Source organism: Dendrobium catenatum, unplaced genomic scaffold (genome assembly GCF_001605985.2).
Source record: "Dendrobium catenatum unplaced genomic scaffold, ASM160598v2 fragScaff_scaffold_1237, whole genome shotgun sequence".
NCBI classification, from domain to species: domain Eukaryota; kingdom Viridiplantae; phylum Streptophyta; class Magnoliopsida; order Asparagales; family Orchidaceae; genus Dendrobium; species Dendrobium catenatum.
The window spans coordinates 43,118-68,711 of record NW_021319699.1 but is presented as its reverse complement, the minus strand read 5'-3'; the positions used below and the strand labels follow the sequence as shown (position 1 = coordinate 68,711).

The 25,594-nt window shown below is 32.1% G+C and overlaps 1 protein-coding gene across 1 annotated transcript in view; it reads left to right on the top strand.

Moving 5' to 3' along the window:
- Positions 1-25,594, top strand: part of LOC110113272 (probable RNA-dependent RNA polymerase 2) — a 47,380-nt gene that overhangs the window by 4,166 nt on the left and 17,620 nt on the right. Inside the window, exon 2 of the mRNA XM_020845777.2 lies at positions 1,832-3,720. Coding sequence (XP_020701436.1) covers positions 1,832-3,720 — 1,889 coding nt within the window. The remainder of the gene's footprint in view (positions 1-1,831; positions 3,721-25,594) is intronic.

Here is a 25,594-nt window from a genome sequence, read left to right as displayed (position 1 = left end):
AATTCTATAAGATGGTAGTGAGGCCTGCAATGCTTTATGGTGCCGAATGTTGGCCTTTAAAAGAGAAGCATAATACTAAGTTAAGTGTGACAGAGATGAGGATGCTCAGGTGGATGAGTGGCTTTACCCTTAGAGATAGGATACGAAATGAGCATATACGTGAAAAGGTTGGAGTAGCTCCAGTAGAAGATAAGATTAGAGAGAGTCGCCTTAGATGGTTTGGTCACATAAAACGGCGGCCTTGTGATAACCCGGTTAGGAGAGTAGAGGTATTAGATTTGACTCATGTTAAGAAAGGTAGGGGTAGACCTAAAAAGACTTGGTTAGAAAATATTAGGAATGACCTTTCTTTATTAGATTTAAACGAGAATTTGACTTTTAATAGGACACAATGGAGAAAAAGGATTCATGTAGCCGACCCCACGTAGTGGGATAAAGGCTTGATGTTGTTGTTGATATTTTGTTCTTGCCAATTATTAGAATTATGTAGTTTGTAGGATGATGCTAAATATATGTTATTATATCCTATTCTTTTATTATCATTATAATATAAGAAATTACTTAAATCTAATTTTTTAAAATAAAAAATAAATCTATTTCATACTTTAAAAAAGAAGTAATATAAATAATAAAAATTGAATTCAAATTAAATAGATTATTTGCCATAAAATATCTATTTATCGTTCTTATTTTAAATTATTTGTGATTTATAAATCATATTTAAAGCAAAAAAGAATTAAATAAATAATTAAATTTTGGGAGTACACATAATCTTTTGAAAGAATATTTTTATGTAGCATTTATATAATGATGATGATGATAATGATGATAATAATGATGATAATGATTTTCATACATGTAAGATTATGCATATATATGAGCATATTTTGTTAATGTGAGCAGCTCTTCAATCAGGGTCTTCGCACCAAGTGCAAGGTATGTGTTTGAGATCCTTTGACTCCATATGTGTCTGATATGAGTTCTTAGCGACCTATAGTCTGCTGTTTGTTTTTATAAAATTGGGCCTTGCACTCCAAACTTGAGAGTTGATAAGTTTGTCTTAGAAGATTGATTACATACGTACAAATAAGAAATATGTATGTATGCATGCAAGTATATGTATAGGATATCATTTTGAATAAACAAGCAGTCACATATGATATATACAATAATGATCAACATATATCTTTATATTTAATTTTTATTTCAGTGTGATAACATGTAAGTCCTATTGAGTTTATTAACTCATTATAAGTTTTTACATATGATGTTCAGATTAATCAGCAAGAAATGACATTGACTGAAGATAGATAAAACCCTAGGATGTTTTTTTTTTATATTAAGAATCTGAAGTTCATGTATTATGATATTGTCTTTATGTTATAAGCATTCTTTGAACTTTACATTATTATGAATATTATATGAGCTGCAGCAATTAAATGTTTAAGCAAGTATGTTTGAAATGTCATACGAGCCATTTTTTTGTGCAATGATTTTGGGAATTATGAATAACTTGTAGCAATCATTTAATAATTATTCAGCGGGTCGTGATAGAAAGAGGAAGATAATAATGAGGAGAATATTTTCAATTATGAGGATATGTTGTAGTAATAAATTAATCTTCCAATGTAGCATTTTTCTATGATAACATCTTTCATTATAGCACTTTTTGACAATTAGAATGTCTTTCGGGAACTAAAGCTCACATATAAATGAATTTGTGTTATAATTCCTTTCTTTCAGATCCCTAAAATTATTTTTGCTACTAGATATGGAACTGGATCCTTGGATTCTTTCTACTAATATTTGAATTAAATATGTTATTTTGCAGCTCAAGTTTGCACCGAGAATCTATCAAAGGGTATCTGACGCAAAGTTGAAACCAAAATTCACTAGTGATCGCTATCATATCTGCGAAGAAAGTTTTCCATTTGTTTGGCTAAGGACATCAGATTTCTCATTAACTAATGCACTTGGCTCATCTTCGTACTTCTGTCTGGAACTTGAAAATGGTCTGTATATTTCTGACATATTCATGAATTTTCCCTACTATTCTGAAATGGGGGAAGTTATCCTCAGTAAAAAAGAAGCATTATGTTCCCTGTCAAAACTAGTTCCGATTATTGGCTGTTCTGATAAAGCTGTGTTGGCATATGATATGCTTTTCCAGCTCAATTCTCTGGTCCATACACAGAAGATTTCTCTCTTACATTCCCCTGACATCATTGATATTCTTAGAAAAGAAGATTCAGACACAATTCTAAAAATTTTTATGAAAATGCACAAGTTCAAATCGACCTGCTCCAATCCAGTAGAATTTCTTGAACGTGAACTGCTGAACATGCGAAGAAATCAGAAAGCTATACCAGCTAATAATCAAAGTCTTTCACAAAATTTAATGAGGTGCTACCGAGCTCTCATTACTCCATCAAAAGTTTACTTCTTAGGCCCTGAACTGGAAAATTCCAATTATGTGATAAAACACTTTTCTGCATATTCTTCTGATTTTCTTAGGGTTTCATTTGTTGATGAAGACTGGGGTAAACTTTCTTCTGATGCTCTTTCAGCAAGGATTGAACAGGGATTTACTTCCAAGGCATACAAAACTGGTATATATGATCGAATATTATCTATTCTCCAAGATGGTATTATTATTGGGTCAAAGAAGTTTGAATTTTTAGCATTTTCTGCTAGTCAGCTTCGGGCAAACTCTTGTTGGATGTTCTCTTCAAATTGTGACGTTACTGCAGAGAGCATTAGAAATTGGATGGGTGATTTCAACAAGATTCGTAGTGTGTCTAAATGTGCGGCTAGAATGGGCCAGCAGTTCAGCTCCTCCTTTCCAGCAATGTGCATCGAATCTAAAGATGTTGACATTATTGATGATATTTATTGTGATGCTGATGGCATTAAATATTGCTTTTCAGATGGCATAGGTAAAGTATCATTATCCCTTGCTGAACAAATCGCTCAAAGATTTGGAATGAACAGAACTCCTTCAGCATTCCAAATTAGATATGGAGGTTACAAGGGTGTTATAGCTGTTGATCAAACTTCTTTTCGCAAGCTGTCGTTGAGGCCTAGCATGTTAAAGTTTGACTCAAAAAATACAATGGTTAATATTACTAGTTATAGTAAGTACTTGCCATCCTTTCTGAATCGTGAAATAATTTCCCTCCTTTCTACGTTGGGAGTTGAGGATGGAGTTTTTGAAGCGATGCAACATTATCAAATGTCTCTTTTGGACAATATGTTAATGGATAAGGATGCTGCCCTGGAAGTTATTAGCAAAATATCTGGACCTGAAAAAGAAAAGGCTGAAAATTTATTATTGCGTGGTTATGAACCAAGTTCACTGCCTTACCTTTCCATGTTGCTTAGAGCGTATCGAGCATACCAGCTCTCTGATATAAGAAGCAGATGCCGGATTTTTGTCCCAAAAGGTCGGATCCTTATTGGCTGTCTAGATGAATCTGGCACTTTAGACTATGGCCAAGTTTTTCTCAGGGTGACCATGACAAAAGAAGAGCAAAAGAATAAAAGTCAAACTTTTTTTAAGGACGCCGATCATGCAACTGTGGTCATAACTGGAAGAGTTGTTGTGACAAAGAATCCTTGCCTCCACCCTGGTGACATTAGGGTACTTGAGGCTATTTGTGATCCACAGTTGGATGAGATGGGGCTGGTTGATTGCCTCGTCTTCCCCCAAAAGGGTGAAAGGTATTTATGTTGTTATGATTCTTTACTTCTGAAAGTAATTAATGTTTGTGATTTGCTGATCGCTTCCAAATTTAATTCTTATCACTGAAGCAGTCTATAGTTGTCACTCATACTTGCTTGAATTTCCTTTTAGTGCTAAGCATTCATTGTGGTGACTTTTTCTTGATAAATTGTTGCTACCAGATAACTTGCCCTCCTTCCTCGCTAGTGGTTTTCTTTGTGCTTATTTCATTGGTGTGTTGGAACTCCTATTAAGGTGGTTTGCTTTTCTGTGTGAAATGACATTAGAATTATTATTAAATTTGCAGTTAATAATCAGTTAGCATTCTTGAAATCTTGTCATTTTTGAGATGGAGAACAGTATTGGAGTGCCATTGCCTCCATATTCAGTCTGGAAGATATCATTAAAAAAAAATTAAGCCCAATGGCACTGAAGATTTTTTTTTTTTGCTTGTACCCTGCTTAGCGAACATATTACATACTTTAACTTGAGTGTGAGATATTTTTTCGTTCCTTCTAAAACCCTTAATTTTTTTATTATAAAAGGCAATTTTATGACCAGTCTAAACAATTGGGCACTATTTAAGCAATTACATTGAACTATCAAAAACTAAAGTATAAAGAAAACTATAAAATGAATAATAACTTGAGTATAAGATGTTCTTTCGCTCCTTCAAACACTTATCATTTTTTTTTTATTATTATAACAGCCAATTTTATAACCAGTCTAGGAAATGTGTACAACATAAGCAATTATATTTAACCATAAAAAAAATAAAGTATAAAGTTAATAACAAACAAGTGATAACATGATATTAAAAAAAAGAAAGTTTCCATTTGAAGATGTTGAGAAGCCCATTAACTGCTCACATGTCAAGCATACCAAAATGGCAAAATCTTTAGGTGAGTTATAGTCTGGTAAACCTTGTGAAACACTGAAATATATTTTTTCCTATACTTGCCCTGCTCGAAAAATAAGATTTTAAACATTTTATCCATATATGCTTCAATGTTTAAAAGACTACCATTAGAAGCATATGATTGCTTAAATTTCCTGTCACCAACATCTTGACCCTATATATCATGTAGAGTCTGTGATATCATAACTAATGAATCAAAGTCAATGGTCTTTCTTAAAGAGGACGTTTTTACTTGCTAGCACGCCTTGGAAGTTTGAGCATATGCATCAACATGGAAAAGCATATTACATTACAAGATCTTGAGTTGCACCAAAATTTGAGTGCATTCTAAATCTGATGTAGAAGGAACAAGATTGGGAAATTTGTAGGGAGACTGATTATAAGAATGATCCGTATTATCCCGATTGTTTGGATTCATGGATGAGGATTTTCTTTATTCATGATGAGCCCCCATTTGCTCCACCAACGACTCAATGGTTTCTATCTACACTTGATTGAATATATGAGAAGAATGAGTGATACCTTTTCACATCACTCAACCATATCCGTATATAATACATAGAATTGTAGGCAACAAAGTTGTGGAGATTAGGTAAATATCATTAGGTGGTAAGCATCTTATAGGGTTTTGGTAGAAATTTTAGGATGGAATGAAATACAAATGAAATAAAATATCTTAGCAGGTTTTTATTTTGCAATGTGGGTTAGTGAGAAAAAATATTTTCACGTCTCAATAGTCTCCCACTTAGTGATTAAATTTTAGTTTTTTATCTTGAGATTGTCCCATTCGCGTGGCACCTACCGCTCAATCATCCATAGACTTTAATGTTTTGTAGTATTTTAATCCATCATTGCTAAATTTTTCATCTTTTACCACCATCCTTGCCTTGTTTGCTGCTCTTTGATTCTAAAATGCCATATTACCTGTAATGTTCATTTGCTTTTTAGAAGCTTCCATTTGACAAACTTTATCACACATTACACCCCCAGATCACCATCAATATATTGAATAATTACTCCTATTATTTTTATGTTTGACGCTATGCACACTATTCCATCATTTCTTCCACATGCTATAACCATAGTAACCTTTATTCTTTTTTTTTTTTGCATTAAAGATAAGTAGAGAACCACAAGTCAAAGTAATCCTAAAGCATCACATTCCTCCTTCAAGCAATACAAGAAAGAAGGAGGAATCATAACATCATCTAGATCTTCCCATACAAACGATCTTATAAGACCCAAATTAGCACATTTATCTGCTAGTTTGTTCCCATTCCTAGAAGAATGAGAGAAGACAACTTGTTTAAATTCAAGTAAAAAAGCCAAATTCTTATCAATCTTCTTACTAACCTTCCATTCTTTGATTGCTTTGTTGAGCAGATTGATAATATTTAAGTTATCTCCTTCTATTATCACACCTTGAGCTTCCATCATCCATTCTTTGAGCAGCTTTTTCAGATCCAGAATAGCCATTAACTCCAAATAAGAGATATCCCAATGCATATAATTGTTTCCAAAAGCCATTAAGAATCTTCCTTTATCATCTCGGATAACTCCACCTATCCCCGCCAAGTGATTAATTTTAAGAGCTGCATCAAAATTTATTTTAAAGTAACCTTTATTCACAAGGTTAAGAAATAACCTTCTTCACCAATTTTCCCAATTAAGATCTTATTTTTCTTTAAGCCAAGAATGTGTCTCAAATTGCGAAGCTTCCTTATACTCCTATTATCAATCTTGATTTGCACATCATAACTCCCACAATGTTCAAGAGTTGACCATCAATAAAATGAACCTTCCCGTGATCTTGCATAGAATAATCAGATATAAGCTTTTTTATGTTGAGGTGAATAAAAATACGCATTAATCCAAGATCTAGGACTCCATATGCTATTTGCATTAAGGATCAATGCATCATATATCTCTTCACTTACAATATTCATAGATTCCTCTATCTGGTTTGAATTATGATATGCCGCCGGCCCAGGAGGCTGGCTGGACCGGTCCAAGTTTATTCGAGGCGGGCCCCTGCAGGCGGCGAAAAACAGAGAGAGAAGGAGGAGGGGGGGGGGGATCTCTAGGTGGGCCTTGCTTGGCTTAATTCATCTTAGGAGGGAAAATTTGAATGTGGGGGACTGTTTTAGGAAGTTATTAATTGTCCTTTGTGTTTAATTAGGAGATTGGGGGGAAATTGTTTCTCATCTTGAATTTGAATGATAATTTGAGATCTAGGGTTTCTTGCTTTGGGCTCTTGGCGTTGCCGGAGATTTGGAGAGTCGTTCTTCCTCTCAGATCGAAGAACAATTGTATCTTTTCTATTTTGCTTTTGCTTCTAGTGGAATACAAGTCTCTACTTGTGATTTTCTCTCAGTTTTCCTTAATTTCTGCTGTTTTACTGCTGTGGACAGCAGTTTTGTTGTTGTGTTCTTATCGATTTGGGTTAGGATTGCTTGCGAACTCAAGTATTACCTTAGGGTTACTTGCGAACTCAAGTATTTCCTATCAACTTATATCCACCATCTCTCTATAGTCTTTTCATGTGATCAGACTTGCCACATTATCAACATACAGAACATAAGGACCTTAACCTAATTCTAACTCGCACCTCACTAGCTCTCCTATCCTGGGATTCAAATTAACCTCCTTTAGTTGTTGCATTTATTCCTTTCCTTTCAAGATTTAGAGCAACATAAGGATCTTAACCTAATTCTCATTTTTTTGTTTTTAAAATCAAGTAACATATATCATTGAGCTTAAATTTCATAAACTCGTATGAACTGCTATCACATAAAACGACGGCCTTCCGATGACCCGGTTAGAAAAATAGAGATATTAGATTTGACCTATGTTAAGAAAAGTAGAGGTAGACCGAAAAAAACTTGGTTAGAAAATATTAAAAATGATATTTCTTTGTTAGATTTAAACGAGAATTTGACTTTAAACATGACACAATGGAGAAAAAAGATTAATGTAGCCGACCTCACGTAGTGGGACAAAGGCTTGATGTTGTTGTTGTTGTTGTTGTATGAACTGCTAACAACTGTCATATTTGTTACCCATCTTTTTGCTAGTGATGATAACAAGCTCTATGTATGAACTTTGTCATTGAATTTGATATCAATCAAGCTCAATTGACTTACAATCAAATTGAACATATTGATATGCACCACTATAGAAGCACTTTCAACCATTTTTAAATTAAAAAAAATTTCTCACTAAGTATACTATGTTCAATTCAAAAGGCTTATCATAAATGCCTGATGGAGCTTTGATCATGCCAATTATGGTCCTCTCATGTAGTACGCTGAATTTTGGTAAAAAAAAATGTAGTACGCTGAAAATAACATTCTTTGTCAGGGGCAAGCATCCAACTCCCAAGATTAGTGTGTCACGAAGATTCCGATTTTTCTTACTTATAATTGTTGGATTTGACTCAAAGAGCAGTAGATGTAACTCTTTATGATGCATATACTCCTTAATTTGCATTTTTACTACCCAAAGTCTTCATCATCAAACTACTCAATCAGCACTTTCCCTTTTTTTGGATACCATTTCTTCATTTTTTCCATAGGCTCCAAAGGTAGCCCAGCTTTGATACCATTTGTTGGGAGAAAAACACATCTCATGAGCAATGATTATCCTGAGAACAAGAAAACATTTGCAAGAAGAACACCATAAAGTGCACGTAAGAGAGTTTAGTCCATGCATATATCAAGAGATATATGATCCACTAGTCTTGTGATATAAGTATTTGCTCATCGAAATTATTCTCACTTTTATCTTACTAATATTTTTCCTCTTCTTTCTTTTTCTCACCGACACTTCTCAATGAGGCATGCAGTGTCTGACACACATCCGACGCGACACTCATCTGACATGCCTCCAACACGCATTGGACATGTTGAAAATGTATTCGATTAAAAAATATTAATTGCAGATTGGACACGTGTCTTAATATTTTATGATATTTTTAAATATAATTTTTTATATTTTAAATGAATATCAATTTTTTTTTAAATTTTAATTCATTTAAAATATAAAAATCAAATTTCTTATTTCCTATCCACAATCGTCCGCACTTAATATCCTATTAATAAAATATTCTCATTTTAATTTCTGTTTTGCAGGTCGCAATTTTAGTTTTACAACAATGCCCGATGTCATCTCATCATTGATGTTTGACGTTGTTTTAAGATCTACATTTTAAAACCATCTCAACATCAAAATGACAACATCCTGACATTGATGCTCGACGTTAGCAATTGTTACACCCATAACTTGACAGCTCATCTTTGTCTGACGTTGTCTTAACATTAACCGATAATGTCTTGACATTGACACCCGATACTTATTACATAATATCGATGCTCGACTCTCGACAACATTATCGTCTCTTCTCTTGGTGCCTAATACATGGCATTGACGGCCAACTCTTGACATTCTAATATTAATCATTCTATGCACAAATTCTAATTAAATGACTTATTCTTTCAAAATTATTTTTAATATTTTTCTTATTTAATTTTTATACACTATTTTTAAAATATAAAATTATAATACCGTATCCAACCCGTGTCCGAGTCCTATATTTTCAATAATTGATGTGTCCCATGTCCGTGTGGCTGTGTTTGTGTCTGTGCATCATAGCTCCAAACCCAACCATGATTCCTCCATTAGTTATGCTCACTAGATATAGAGGAACATATGCCGCCTACTATATTGAACTATCTCGTCAGTCACCAACCCTTGGTGATCATCACCATTTCTTCTTTTCAGGACCTCTAGTTTCAATTATTATCACTAGCCCTTTAATGCCCGTTAATGCTCATTGCCTATAAAAAATTCCTTGTATAATTCTTGCCAAGATAACTACTGATCTCCATTCATTACACCAACCACTTCTTTGGCCCTCTTCTCTGCACTAGTTTCATTGCACATGCATAAAGTACATGTTACTTAAATATTATAGTGGATCGTATTAAAAATTTATTTATTTTTTGAAATATTCTAAGATGAAGTTAAATTATAAATTATTTAAAATAAAAAATAAAATTTTAAATCCAATCATTGTGATTAGCTTGATTTGATGTGAATACAAAATAATAATTTTTTTAGGTAAATTTGAATTAAATTAAAAAAAGATTTATTTTAAATTTATCAATTGTTATTGGCTTTATTTTGATGTGAATACAAGCTTATTCCAATTGATTTGAACTTGATAAATAAATATTATTTATTTATTTTCTCCTCCAAATCTAAAAATTGCGTAAAGTCAAAATAAAAGTTAAAATTGATTTTTTTTATATAATATCTAAATAATATTTTAAAAATGACATTAATTTTCTATTGAACTATGAAATAATAAATTTACATATATATGAAACAAAAAATTGTATAAGATATAGATTGTTAAGTAATAAATTATGTGAAATAGAATTGAAATAAAAATATTACAGGAACAAAATAACATAAAATATATGAATTGTATTAACATATCATATAACTTCAAGTTTAGCACTAAATTTTTTTCTTTCTTAGTTGCCTACTCATCTACATTTAATTTGTAAAGAAAACTGAAATAATTAGCCACAACTCAAATCATCTGCACTATTATTACTAAGGGGGTTTTTATTAGAGTCACTATCATAACAAATTTGTCTCTTTCCTATATCATCCTGTAGGGTCCAATACCTCTCAATCTGCTTCATTTATTTTGATTATCTTCATCTTTCATAAATGCTTGTCATCAATATAAAAATAGTTCTCCAAAATTTTAAGAGGAGATGGTGGTGGTGTGCGGCTTTCTAGTGATCCCCTATGGTGGTGGCTTTGGTGAAGGTTGTTAAGAGGAAGTTGATGTGACTTTTGGCTGCAAGAAGGCGTGATTGTTTTTGGGGCTTTTGTATAGGATTTAGGTATGCTTTAATATATATTAATGTATCATCTCAAGAGTTTGACTACTTTATCAATGAAAATTAGAACTTCAATATTAAGAGATTAAATTAGAACATTAAAAATATAAAGTTTAATAGAATGTAAAAAATTGAACATTAATAAAAATTATTTAACTTGAAACATCAATGAGATTTCATATCACAAGAATATAGAAACTTGGAATGATAAATTTTAGGAGAAATATAATGATAAAAGATAAATAAAATGGATTGTGAAAATGAATTTGAAAGTAGTTATAAAGCTAAAATAGTTTAAATTTAAATTCTAAAATAATCCTTTGATTATATAAGTATATATTAAGATTTCTAGATAGAATACAACAATAAATAAGATATGACCTACTGATCTAATGGTCACAATTTAAAAATGGAATTAATCATAAATATTCTTATAACTCTTTATATATTTTATATATATATGCAACTTTTTGATTGAATTATAATTTTTTAATTTTAACATATAAATTTCTTAAAAATAAACAATAGATTATTTGATAGTGAATTGCAATTTTATATTAGAAGAATATGTAAAAAAATGAAAAGATAAAATATAAATAAAATTGAATACAACAACAATAACATCAAGCCTTTATCCCAATACTTGGGGTTGGCTTTATGAATTATTTTTCTTCATTGTGTCATGTTAAGTCAAATTCTCTTTTAAATTTAATAAAAATAGGGCATTTCTAATACTTTTTAACCAAGTCTTTTTAGTCTAACTTTGTATTTCCTAACATAGGCCAGATCTAATACATCTATTCTCCTAATCGGATCATCGAAATGCTGACGCTTTCTATGACCAAATCATTTGAGACGACTCTCTCTAATCTTCTCTGCCATTAGAGCTACTCCAACCTTTTTATGTATATACTCGTTTACATTTTCTCTCTAAGTTTAAAGCCACTCATTAATCTGAACAACCTCATCTTTGCAATGCTAATTAAGTTTATGCTTCGCTTTTAATGGCCAACATTCTGTGCTATAAAACATTGTAGGACTCATTACCATCTTATAAAAATTTTCCTTAAATTTGATGCATGCTTTTTTATCACATAACAGACCAGATGCATTCCATCTAACTTATATTCTACTAATAATATCTCCATTTATTTCATCATTGCTTTGAACAATGGACCCGATATATCTAAAATGCACTCTTTTTAATGGATTGATCTCCCAATGTTACAATCTCAACACTATATCTATCAACAACAAAATTATATTCCATGTATTTAGTTTTAGATCTACTCAAACGAAAACCGTTATGCTCTAAGATTGACCTTCATAATTCAAATTTTTCTTTAGCTTCTTCTTTAGTCTTATCAACAAGAAGGAGCCTCGTCTTTTTATCTACCGCAATTCAAGGTCAAAGGAAGAGAGAGAAGCTCCACAATTCAAGGAAGGATTTGAAAAGAAAAATTTGAAGATTTCGGGTGCAAAGCTTGGAGATTTTAGAAGGTGGTCGGTCATGCATGGATGATTGGAACACCAAATCTATTTTATCTACCGCGAGTCCAATTATGTTGGATTCAAAAGGTAGATTCTCCTTCAAACGCATCTCCCCTCACAATCTTCGGGTTTTAAAATCGCCTCTTGTCATCAAAGAGGGAGGCTTGTTGGCTAAACACAAGCCTTTGATGGATTCAAGTAAAGGGAAAGAGGTAATTTCGTTCTCAAACAAGTTACCAAAATCTCCTTTATTAGTTTTTATTTCGGGAGCAAATGACAAAGAAGCTTCTTCTTCAAGAAGCAGTTTTGTTGATATTTTGAAGGATGACAAGAATATTGGAATGGATAATGTCAATCCAATGATTTCTCCTGATTTTGATAGCTCTAATGTGTGGATAAAAAAATCACACATTAAGATTAACTGGAAAAATAATCATGAGGAGATTGAAGATGCTAATGTGGTTAAACTGGATACGGATAAAGAAAAATCCAATATTCAAGTTTTAAGTAAATCATTGGTTGTTAAAATCCTTGGGAAAAATTTACCATTCTCAAAATGTGCTATTGAGTTAAGGAAGCAATGGAAGAAGTATGGAGGATTTCACTTAACATTGCTTGGACTAGATTGGATACTTTGTTCCTTTCAGTCTCATGAAGGCATGGAAGAAGTTCTTAATGGACGTCCATAGTTTGTAGGGGGTTTTGCAGTTGGATTAGACAAGTTGTCTCCCAACTTCTCTCCTAACTCCTTGGAAGGAATTTCACCTCCAATTTGGGTTCGTCTTCCTCATCTACCACTACACTACCGGGATGAATCCAATATCACTAAAATTGTCTCTAGAATTGGGACCCCTTTACTGTTGGATGGTAACATGTTTAGGTGGGGAAGAAGAGAATTTGCTAGAGCCTGCATTAGAGTTAATTTAAACTCTAAACTCCCTTCTAGTATTTGGGTTGAAGGGTTACATGGTAGATTTTTTCAAAAGTTTGAATATGAAAATCTATCATCACTTTGTTTCAAATGTGGGAGAATAGGGCATATTGATTCTGTTTGTCCTAATGTTGAAGAAATCCATTCCATCTCAAATCATAATGTTGATCCTTATGGTCCTCGGGTGCAACTGAAATTCAAAAACAAGAAGAAACCTGTGAGAAATCATTTTAAATCCAAGGATTTTTCAGCATCAGAAAATTCTGGAACAGTTTATAGAAGTGTAGCTGTTGTTCCTGCCGATCCAGTAGGAAATGTTCAACCTTTGAAAGTTGAAAACAAGCTTAAACTTGTGTCCAATCCAGTGAAAGATTCAGGTTTCAAAAGCCAAGCTGAAAGAGATGCTGAATTCAAGGAAAGGGAAGAAGTTACGGGTAACCAGATTTTGAAATTGGATGGCCAGCTGAACTCTCGGGATTCAATTATTATATCCAATTCGTTTAATACTTTGGATGAGGAGGAGAATATGGAGTCTGGTATGTTAGGAGAACCTAATGAGGTAGTAACCGAAATGGCTAAAAACTTGGACATTCAAAATTCTAATTTTGAAAGTTAAAAAAAAATTCAGGTGGATGCTCTGTTTATTCGGTAACAGAAAATGTTGTTCAAAACTCTAATGAGATTTTGATAAATCCAAAAGTTGTTGAGTTACTAGAGCCGACTTTCTCTCGAACGAATACAGCTCTTAACTTTAAAATTCCACAAGCTATGGAGGCTGATAAGGAGGAACCGGCATTGACTCCTTCAATGACAGCTAGGATTTCTAATTCTAGAGATAGTTTTTCAGAAACTATTACTGCTTCATCAATCAGTTTAAAATTAAAAAAAACTGTATTAATGAAGAATAAAAAGGCATCTACTTTAGAACTTGGCTCTTCCGGTTCAAAACCCAAACTATTCAAAGAACTTCAAGCTCTTGGACCAGTGAAAGATCAGAATAGAAGATGGAATTCCGATCTCAGATTGAAGAACGACTTCAAAGGTTCTTCTCAATCAGCTATATAATATGCTAGACGTTACCTTCAGAGCTATCAGTAAAATGGAAGATACCAGAGGATTGAGCATCTGTTCAAAGTTTTTTTCATCTCTATTATTTCGGACTACATCAGTGGAAGCTTAAAGAGACATCTAAAACATCTACGAATGTTACTCTTAGATGTTTTGAGTTTGTCTTGGATTTTATGTATTGTTATTTTTAATATCTTTTATAGCTTCCTTTTTTTAGATACATATTTGTTTTTTAAACTTATTATATTTGATGATGGGATCGTTACTACATCCTATTCTTTAATCGGGTGGGAACTCTGGGATACTAATCAACCCTTGGGTTGTTTCAATTTTTGGTATCCCCTGCATCTCAACGGTTTTAAAATGAGAAATAGTGGGTTTCATATCAAAGATAATAGGGTTAATTTAAACAAGTATGCTTTCAATAACGATCCTTTATCTCTCGATCAAGGATCTATTTCTTTTTTTCCTAATTTGTATTAGCTTGTTTTTTCCATTTTAATGCAATTTTTTGCATTCTCTCTAAAAAAAAGAAGAAGAATATTATTAGTAAAAAACATACCAGGCACATTCTTTTGTAAATGTCTAGTAAAACATTCATGGCTAAAGCAAATAGGTAGTGGCTTAAAGCTAATCGTTGATGTAATCTAATTGAAATAGTAAAATATTTGGTCAAATTATCTTATGTTTGAACATAAGAACTTCTATATACATATCCTTAATGACTTAAATATAAGCAAGATTAACTCTTTTCTTTTCTAGAACTCTTCAGAGCACTTATCTTTGAATCTTATCATATGCTTTCTTTAAATAAATAAATATCATATGAATATCTTCCTTACTCTCTCTATACTTCTCCATCAAACCTTTCAACAAATATATAGCTTTCATAGTAGACCTATCCGACATTAATCCAAACTAATTTTGAGAAGCATTAGTATCACGTCGAAACCTATGCTCAATTGCTCTTTCCCATAATTTTAATGTATGCCCATTTACTTAATTCCTCTATAATTTGCACTCTTGTGCATTACTTTTATTCTTAAAATTGGAACCAAGACACTCCTATGTTGCACCGATACACCTATTTATGAAGGCGTGTTGTATCTGATACACCAATACACGGATACACCTTTGATACAACTCCGATACGTGTCGAATATGGCTTTGCCGTATCCAATCAAAATACTATTTAATTTCAAAAGGACACACATATCCGATACGCGTCTCTATTGAAATGCAGAAAAATTCGAAAAAATACCCGTCGTATTTACTTCCGCAGCTGCAAGTAAGGTTTTCTCATTTCCAAGATGGATTTGAGTCTCTTGATGATATGGGAATATTAAAATTTGCTAATCTTTCACTTGATAAGCCTGAATTAGAAGCTATGATATTTATTGAAGATGATATAGAAGTTCAAAGACAAACCACTGAAGAAGCTAATCATATCATTCCTTTTATTGAATAGTTGAAACTTCATTTGCTAGACAGTTTATGTTTATGCTTTTGTTGTTGTACTATACATTTAATGCTTACTTCTATTTTGATATTATAAGCTACAAGCCACAAGGTTACAAATGATGTTGCTTTCATTTTTTTTGTAATTTTAAATATTATGCTTTGATTGATTTCTTAATTTTTATGTATGATTTATAAATTATAATGACGTGTCCGCGAAGTACCCGTATCCTGTATTTTTAAGAATTGACGTGTCCTGTATCCGTATCGTGTCGTATCCGTGTTGCCATATTCGTATCGGTGCAACATAGCTGCACTCCTTTTCTATTTATTTGACATCTTTTAGTCTTTAAAATAATATTAAAAAATTAGTAAGCTAAAAAATTTCTTCTTCTCTTAAGTATTTCTATACCTCTTTTGAATTATTACTAGGTTCTATTTTTCCACGCTTTATTTTCTTTAAAGTTTATCTAACTTTGATTTTACTGATACAAAAATAAAAAAAAAAATTTCTATTTTTATTTAGGGTGTTAAGGTCACTAAAGTTAATCATGTCCTCAAAATTTTTATTGAAAAATTTATTAAAATATCTCTTCTACCTATGTTGAATATCCTTGTCAAAGAAAAATACTTTTTTAATCTTCATCGTTAATGCACTTTACTTAAACTATATCTTTACTTATGCTATTTTTCAATGTTTAAAATTGCGTATTCGGGTATTGAGGCGTTTTTCATTCGTTAGGCGAGGCGTAAGCCTCAAGGCGTTTTGAGGCGTAAGCCTCAAAATCAAAAAATTGCGTAAACATAAAATGATAAAATTTATATACTAATGAGTGAATAATATAAAACATAAAAATGCATAAGATATGAAGTAAAATCAAAATATCTCAATAATAAGACAACATGAAATATAGTTCAACTCAAAATTTTATCTTTCCCAAATCCCAGTATTCTTTTCATTAACATATAATTCCAATTTCCAAAAATAAATAGCAATGACATATCACATAAGAACTCATAAGTCATCAGCACTGTCATCACTAAGGGGTTCTTCATTTGAATCATCATTATGGTGAACTGCTCTCTCCCCTTCCTCCTCTCCAATAGAGTCCAATGTCGGACATTTACTTCAAGATTTATGTAAGTTTTAATATATATAGCGTGAGGCGTAAGCCTCATGCCAATGAGGCGAGGCGGGCCTAAACCAAGTTGAGGCGCAAGCCTCATACAAAAAACTCGAGGCATAAGCATCGAGGCGTTTTTTATTGGAATTGTGCAAAGGCGGGCCTCAAGGCGAGCCTCATATTGTGCAATTTTAAACCATGCTATTTTTTTGCTTGGTTAACTTACACATGCGTCTTTTGCTCTCCTTAGTATATAGCTTATTATACAAATAATTAAAAACTAAATTCTTTGCTTCGCATATTACTTTCTAAGAGTCCTAGAGGCCTCTCTGTCTTTTCCAATTTTTCGAGCTTTTAAATCTAAACTAATTTTTATAGTAAAGTTTTTTTTTTATAATTTTTTTCTAGTGCATTTTGATTCTACTACCAACTATTTTTATTATTAAGAGCTTTTTCTTTTGATTTTCAAGCACATACTTTTACAACATTCTTACTATCACTAGCTCTTTTTGTTCCACATGATATTAGTGTTGAATCTAAATTTTTCTAGTAGATGATATTGGACTTTACTAGCAGATTAGCCTACTAAGCATCAGAACCTTTTAGTGAGAAAGTAGAATGGAGAAGAGTAGATAACATATAATAGAAGGATAAATAGGCTAGCAAAATTTTCACTATTTCAGTCAAGAATACATGAAGAAGCTTAGAGCCTAAAAAGGTATGAAGGTCTCCAAAAAGTTTCCCTAATTATTCCTTATATGTAACACCCAAATATTTAAATTTTAAAGAATTGCCTATTTTATTTCTGAATTAAACCTACTAGAGCCATTAATTTTCACTTATACAAATATTCAGCTGAAGCAGCTATATATCACTAGTTCTCAGTGACCCCAATACATCTCTTTATTTAAGAAGAAGAAGATGCCTTCTCTATTACATCATTGCATTAGGGGTGTCAATTCGGGTCAACGGGTCGGGTTCGGGTCGAACCCGAAACTGACCCGGCACTGTTCGGGTCAACCCGAACCCGACCCGTTTTTAAAAATGGGTCAGGTTTCTGGACCCGAACCCGACCCGATGAACCCGAACCCGACCCGTTTCGGGTTTGGGTTGACCCGAACCCGGATTTTTCCGGGTCGGGTTCGGGTCGTGTTTCGTGTCGTGTCAAAAATTGACACCCCTACATTGCATGTCCACGTGTGCTTTCAAGCATTGTCATACCTTGTCTAATAACAAACGAATCGCTAGGCTTGGATGAGATGGATTGACATATTCAGCTGAAGCAGCTATATATCACTAGTTTTAATAATGAGCAGATGAATAGTAACACATGATAAGAACTTACAACTATAATTTTTTTTTTAATGATCCTGACCATAAAAGAATAAAATAACATTTAGAAAATATAAAAAAAAACTTTAATCCTGACCTGACTCACTCAACTGGGTCCTTACACATTTCTTAAAACATGTAAAAATTACAGGGTGAGCTAACAATTTAACAGGTTATTAGAACTTACAATATGCATATAATCATTAAATTCAAATCAGTAAAAGCATGTGACTGTAAGAACATGTGAAAATCTATATGAACAATATCATTTTATATGGCCAAAGAAAATTAATGTAAATAATGTAATTCATAATTAATGATCAGTGGCAATATAGAAGATCAGTAGGTCTGTCATTTTCCATACCCACCAATTGTAAGACAATCTATATATTACTTTATGTAAGTCAGTACATCTGTCATTAAACAAATATTCATCACTCTATATATATATCATATGTATGTCGTACAATGTTAGTGTATGCATATCATATTTTATATCCAATGCAATATAGCATGAATATCATGTGATTCATGTATATTCTTTGCATTATATCAATTTTATCATATACTTATATCAGTAATGTTCTGTATCATGTGCATGTCATATTCTATCTTGTAACTTTTGTAGTTTATCATGTATATTGATGTCATATACATATGCAAACAAGATATGACATTTGACTACTTGTGGTATTTTTCTTGCACCAATTTTGTAGGCCAATCCTACTGGAACCAATCTTAATCATATCAATCATGTTTCTGGGAATAAGTCTCATATTATGTATCACAAGTCATGCGACTTTTATATAAGAAGCTACCTTCTATCCATTTGCATATCATATCATATTAATCAGTCTTCTTATGCATCATTTTCATATTACTTAGGATTACACCACAAATCTTATCTAAAGAAAAAACTCGTCTACCCACTCTAATGTTTAGGGTAACCTATCTTATGCCAACCTGAATAGTTAATTATTTTTAGGCAGTTTTTTTTTTTTTTTTACACATATTTTACTTCATATAAATCTTAATAAAAAAATCATATACACTCGATATAACTATCATTATAGTAATCTATATGCTTGTAGTGTGCCAAAATATATATTTAACTAAATGAATAATAAATGTATGCATATTATGTATTCCATGCCCAGATACACTATACCGACTCCTGATCATTTTATACGCAGTATTATTCTACTCATTTCAAAGAAATTGATATATAAGAAAAATTGTTCGGTGAAATTTCGATATAAACTTGTCAAAATGTTCATGGGAACGATATTTACTATATATCAAAAGTTACACAATAAAAATCGCTAAACTGAGATATATTATTTTTTTTATCAATGTTAGGAGAGAAAATATGTAAAACATAAAATCATTAAAAATAGACGTAGCATTAAGGTTATCTATCACGATGAGAACACTTTTCTCAACTGAAGAGATGAACAAAAATGACCTGGAGCAAATTTTATCTCTCTTCTCTTTCCCCTTTCTCTCCTCTTCTCTCTTGATCAAACATGGAATATGGGGGAGGGGGATGGATGGGTTAGAGTTTAATGCAATGGAATATGAGATTTTATATATAAAAATAAATTTTCTGACCCAGCACTGTTATGCCTAAAACACCAGCACTGTTGTGCTCATTTATTTCTCCAGAAACCCGAGAGCTCAATGCCACGGCTCCACTTATCCTAGCGTCCCACAAACAAATTATTTGAAATATTTGAGAATTTATTACATAATCGCTCCTTATTTATTAAATTTTTAGAGCTATAGGAAAGGCTATATAGAAAAGTGTAAAAATATGGACTACACATTGATCCTCGTACAATGTTACATGCTAATCTATGATATGTGGTGCCTCTTGATTGGCCTTGGGAAGGTAAAGTCAATAATCTGGTGAGCTGGATATTGTCAGGTGAGTTCAAGAGGGGCTAGGTAAGTGTAGGGTGAGTCTTGAGAGGAGGTGGACACATAGCCTAAGAATTGTTTAGTGATATTGGGGAGTGACCTAAGAGGTTCGGTGTCGCCTTGTTGATAAAGGTGAGTTGAGTTTTAGGTGAAGTTGATGAGTTTCTGAGTCTGGCATGAGTTGCAGTTGAATGAGTGAGGGATCATTATATTAGGCGTTTTCTTGTGAATGGGTTTGGCGGGTTTAAAGGGTTAGAGCTTGACTAAGATGAATGATGTTCCGCTTGTTTGGTGAGGAACCTTCTAGTCGCCCATTGTAGAACATACTCCTGAGTGGATGCGGGCGAGTGACGCCCTCTCCTTGGGCAAGTTTCTCTGGTATCCGTTGGGAGTCCTTGAAGGCATTTGCTCTTGAGAGGTACTATTGTCATGACTCGGTTGCTTCGTGTGAAGAAACTTGAGAAGGCAATTAACTTCCTCATGAACAATCAAAATTATGAGATCTTGAATCATATTCTCAAAAATATTTTTATTAGTATTCTTTAAATGCCCTATTTGATCCTATGATAGTTTTTTTCTTTATTTTTCAAATTCCACCTATTTTTCTTAAAATCAAAAATTAATAAGCGATGCTAGATATTTAAACTTTCTCTTGAAATGACTTTACAATCTTTATTTTTTGCAATCTAAACGTGTTACTTTTTTATAACAAAATAATCAATCTGAGTTTTATATATAATGATTGTTCGACAAGATAAATTGATAAAACAATTAAATAATTTATTGAATTATAAATCTTAGAATTCTAACACATGTTTTTTATGTAAAGAGAAATGTAGCATCAATGAGATGATTTAAAATATTTTATATCGATATAATAAGAATAAAAGGCTAGGATTTAATATTAAGATATTAAATCAGATCATTGAAAGTATAAAAATTAATAGAATATAAAAATTAACCATTAATAAAATTTATATAATTTGTTTTTTAATGAGATTTTATATCAGAAGGATATGGAAATTTGGAAAGATAATTTTAAGAAAAATAGAATGATAAATAAAATTTAATTGGGCCACAAAATAAATTTGGGAAGATTTTAAAAATAAGTAGCTAGAATTTAAATATTATTGTATATATATGGTACATAGTGATTTTTAAATATAATGCAACATTAAATGAGAAGTAATAATTAAATTATTCTGTAGTCATAATTTAAAATTGAGATTAACCATTGTTATTCTTATGACTCTTTGTAAATTTTATATATGCATACAACTTTATTGAACTATAAATTTTAGAATTATAATTTATTTAAATAAGATTTCATATTAAAAGAAAAAAAAAGAAATTATTAAGTTATAACTTTTAAAATTCTAGTATGAATTATATGCAAAGAAAAATTTGAGCAATATGTTGATTTAAAAAATATAAAAAAAACACAATAAAAACCAAAAGGCTAGAATTTAATATCTGGAGATTATATTAGAACATTTAAAAAAAAAATAGAATATAATAAATTGAACATTAACGTGCCTTTATACCTCTACATAGGGTTGGCTACATGTATCCTTTTTCTCTATTGTGTCCAAGTAAGGGGCTGTTTGGTTGGAATACAAAGTGGTGTAAATTATTCCAAATGTAGGGGTTTTGAAAATTTTGGCAATGGGGTTGACTACATGAATCCTTTATCCCACTACATGGGCCACCACTACCACTATCGTCGGCCACCACCTACTGCCGACCACCACCATTATCGTCAACCACTAACACTGGCCACCCTTGTCGCCAAAACTGGCCAGTCCCACCGCCAGCCACCACCACTGCCTACCGCCACCATCACCTGCCACAAGGTTTAAAATTGCGTAGTTGGAAATGAGGCATTTTTTGTTTATGAGGTGAGCTATAAGCCAAAAAAAAAAGCGTTGAGTCAAAGTAAATGTTAAAACTGTTTTTTTATATAATATCAAAATAATATGTTAAAGGATGTTATGTTAACTTTTTATTGACTTATGAAGTAGAAAATTGACATACATATGAAATAAAAAATTGCATATGACGTAAAGTGGCAAGTGATAAATTGCGTGAAATTGAATTGAAATTCAAATATTATAAGAGCAAAATAATATTAAATATAAGAATGTAATAAAAGCAATGCTTTAAAAACCGGACCGGACCGGCCGGTCCGACCGGTTCAACCGTGAACGGGTCTGAAAGCCGGTTCAGTTCAACCTGAGAACCGGCCTAGCATCAAACCGGCCGGTTTGGGCTAGAACCGCCGGTTCAACCGGTGAACCGCCGAACCGGTCCCGGTTTCTTAAAATTGGCCGGTTCAAAAAATTTTAATATAAATAATTAAATAAATTATTTAATATTAAATAAATATTAATCTTAATCAATTAATATAAAACTTTTAAATTAATTTTAAGTACATGATTAAATATTAAGTTGAACAACCTCATGTCTTCATTTCTCCAAATGAGCTCTTAGCATGAGAGAAAGTAAAAAGTTATATAAACTATGCAAAGCAAATCTTTCCAAGCAATGTGAGACTAAACCATACAAAGCAAAGACCCATCTTTAGTTTCATAGTTTTATGCTTTGTATAGTTTTGTATTATTTTTTTTAAACAATTTTTTTAATTAGTTTTTATAATAATATTTAATTATATTTATAATTTTATATTATGAGCTTTTAAATAATTTATGTTTATAAATTAAATCCAAACATGTAATATAAATTAACAATAATTTATATGAAATTATATACTTATTATATTTCATTATTTTGTTAATTTTATTATTTGTTTATAATAATAATATTATTTATTACGTCATTCGGTTCGACCCCGGTTCGACCCCGGTTCGACCGGTCGAACCGTGAACCTCTCTTTCTTTCGGTTCATTGTCCGGTCCAGTTTTCAGAACCTTGCATAAAAAGTATCATATAATATCAAGTTCAACTCCAAATTCTTCTTTCTCAATTCCCTATTCAACCACATTTAATTCCTAAAAAAAACTAAAATAATTGACAAAAACTTAGAAATCATCTGCACTGTCATTATTGAGGGGTTTTTTATTTTAGTCATCATCATAATAAATTGGTCTCTCCCCTATCTTATCTTATGGAGTCCAATGCCTTCCAATTTTCTTTTATTTATTTTAGTCATCTTCTTCTATCATAAATATTTTATATGAACTTAAATATGAGATTATTATTCTTAAAATTTTAGAGGAGGTGGTGGTGGTATGCGGGTGTCAAGTGATCCTCGGCGACAACTACGATGGTGGTGACTATGAAGAAAATGGAGGGCTGGCGGTCAAGGCAGTCGAGAGAAAGTCGTTGCAGCTTGGGGGTGCATTAAAGCGTGATTTGTTTGGGACTTTAGTTTAGGATTTAGGTAAGTTTTAACAATATAAGAATTGTCGCAGGAGCAATATACCAACGAGGCGTGGTGTGCCTTAAGGGCGGCCTCAGCTAAGCTATGGTGCAAGCCTCATAAAAAAGTTTGAGGCATAAGCCTCAATGTGTGTTTTATTGGAATTGCGCTGAGACAGGCCTCAAGGTGAGCCTCATATTGTGCAATTTTAAACAAGTGCCGCCACAGCTTACCATCGGCCACCACCATTGTTTGTTGTTGCCACCACCACCACCACCTGTCGCCGACCACCATCGTCGTTGGCTTCCCCCACTGATCACCCCCACCGCCACCACCACCATCGGCCGCCCCCACCGTCACCGTCACCGCCACCGCCACCGCCACCACCGACCATCGCAACTGCCGGCTATCAGAACTGCTGGCTGATGCTATCACCCACCGACCGCCTACTGCTTACCGCCCTGCCCTCGCTGGCCACTATAATTTTTGGACTTTACACTACATTGATTACTTAAAAAAAAAATTCACTTGTATTGCTGTACATTCATCGAAACAATCCTAAAGCATTCCTTTTAGGGCATCTCCAACTAAAAATTTTATTTTCCACTTCAAAATGTAGTAGAAGTCATATTAAATAGTGATCCATCCCCAACCGAACTCCATTTCTAACACAAAAAAAGAATGTTTTGTATATATTCTTTATCATCTTTATTTTTATATTTATTTTCAATCAAACTCTTATATTTATTAATTTTTTGAATTAGACCCACTTATTTAAAAAATAAATAAATAATTCTTGATAGATTAATTCAAAATACAAATACTCAATAAAATAAAAAAATAAAAAATTGAAACGAAAAAAAAATATACATATAACTAGAAATCAGAATTAGTATACTGCTCCTACAATTATCAATCAATGCATTTTGAAGTGCAGTGTGAGCATTTTTATCCCTGATTTGTTTATGGCGAGCGCTAAATTATTGAAATCAGGTATTATCATCCATCATCTTTTTGACCTCCGGACGTGATGCTTCTCTCGTAACTTCAACTAGTGCATTGAGATCACGTTCATCCTCGATTATCATGTTATACAAAATTATGCATGTAATCATTATGTCATGTAGCACATCTTATCTCCAAAAAGCTACCGGTCCTGCGACAATTGTGAAACGTGATTGGAGAGCTCCAAAGCCACGTTTTACGTCTTTTCTACATGCTTCTTGTTTCCTTGCAAAATATTATTTCTTCGGACTACGTGGCTCTTGAATAGTTTGAGTGAGATTGGAGAATAGATGAGAAGACTCCAACACATTGATATCATTGTATAAGCATGCCATATTCAAATATTATAATCTGCTATAGCTTCGAGAATAATAGGTGTTCCACTATGGTCCAGCTATTGCATTTTTAATTATTTAAAATGAAAAACTACTTTAAATAAATTAATCACATAAAAATTAAACATATTAAAATTAGAAAATCAGTAGCATAAGTTAAACTAATTATTTGTGATCAAAATGTTAAAATTTAATAATTTTAGGATAATTTTATAATTTAAAAAAATAAAAAATGGGGTTCTAAATAGTGCAACTCGTCGCATTGTTCACAGTCTAGATAAAACATAAAAATGCCTTTTTATTTGCTGTTCAGGTGGACGCTCGTCGGAGCTCTAAATGGGCGAATCACATTTAGTTGTAGATGCCCTTATATTGCATTCCTTTTTTAGTCAAATAATATGAAAAATTAACCCTTAATAAAAATTGGTAACGTGAATGTTAATGAGGTTTCTTATTAGAAGATTATGAAATTTTAAAAAGATAAATTTAAGGAGAAATAGAATGATAAATAAAAAAATAAATTAGATAATAAATTTGAGATGGGTTTTAAAGATCAAATAGCTTAGCTTATAATTCTAAAATAATCATTTGGGTATATATAGGGTCCAAGGAGATTTTTAGATGAAATATTAAATGAGTTATCAAATTATTCAATGATGATAATTCAATATCAGGATTAACCATTTATATATTTATGACTCTTTGTATTTTTCATCTATGCATGCAAATTTATAGATTAAATTGTAGCTCCTAAATTTCTAACATATAAATTTTATGCTTAGAAAAACATGAATTTTAATGGGCCGTTTAAAATTTATTGTATAAATACAATAATGAATGAAAGTCTAAAATTTATCATTAGGAGATTAAATAAAAGGGCTTGGATTTCATATGGAAAGAAATGCATGCCCATTTAAGAATAATATAAATTTTATAGATTATAAAATAAAAATAACAAAAATAAAAAAGTTATGGTTTAATATTAAGAGATTAAAT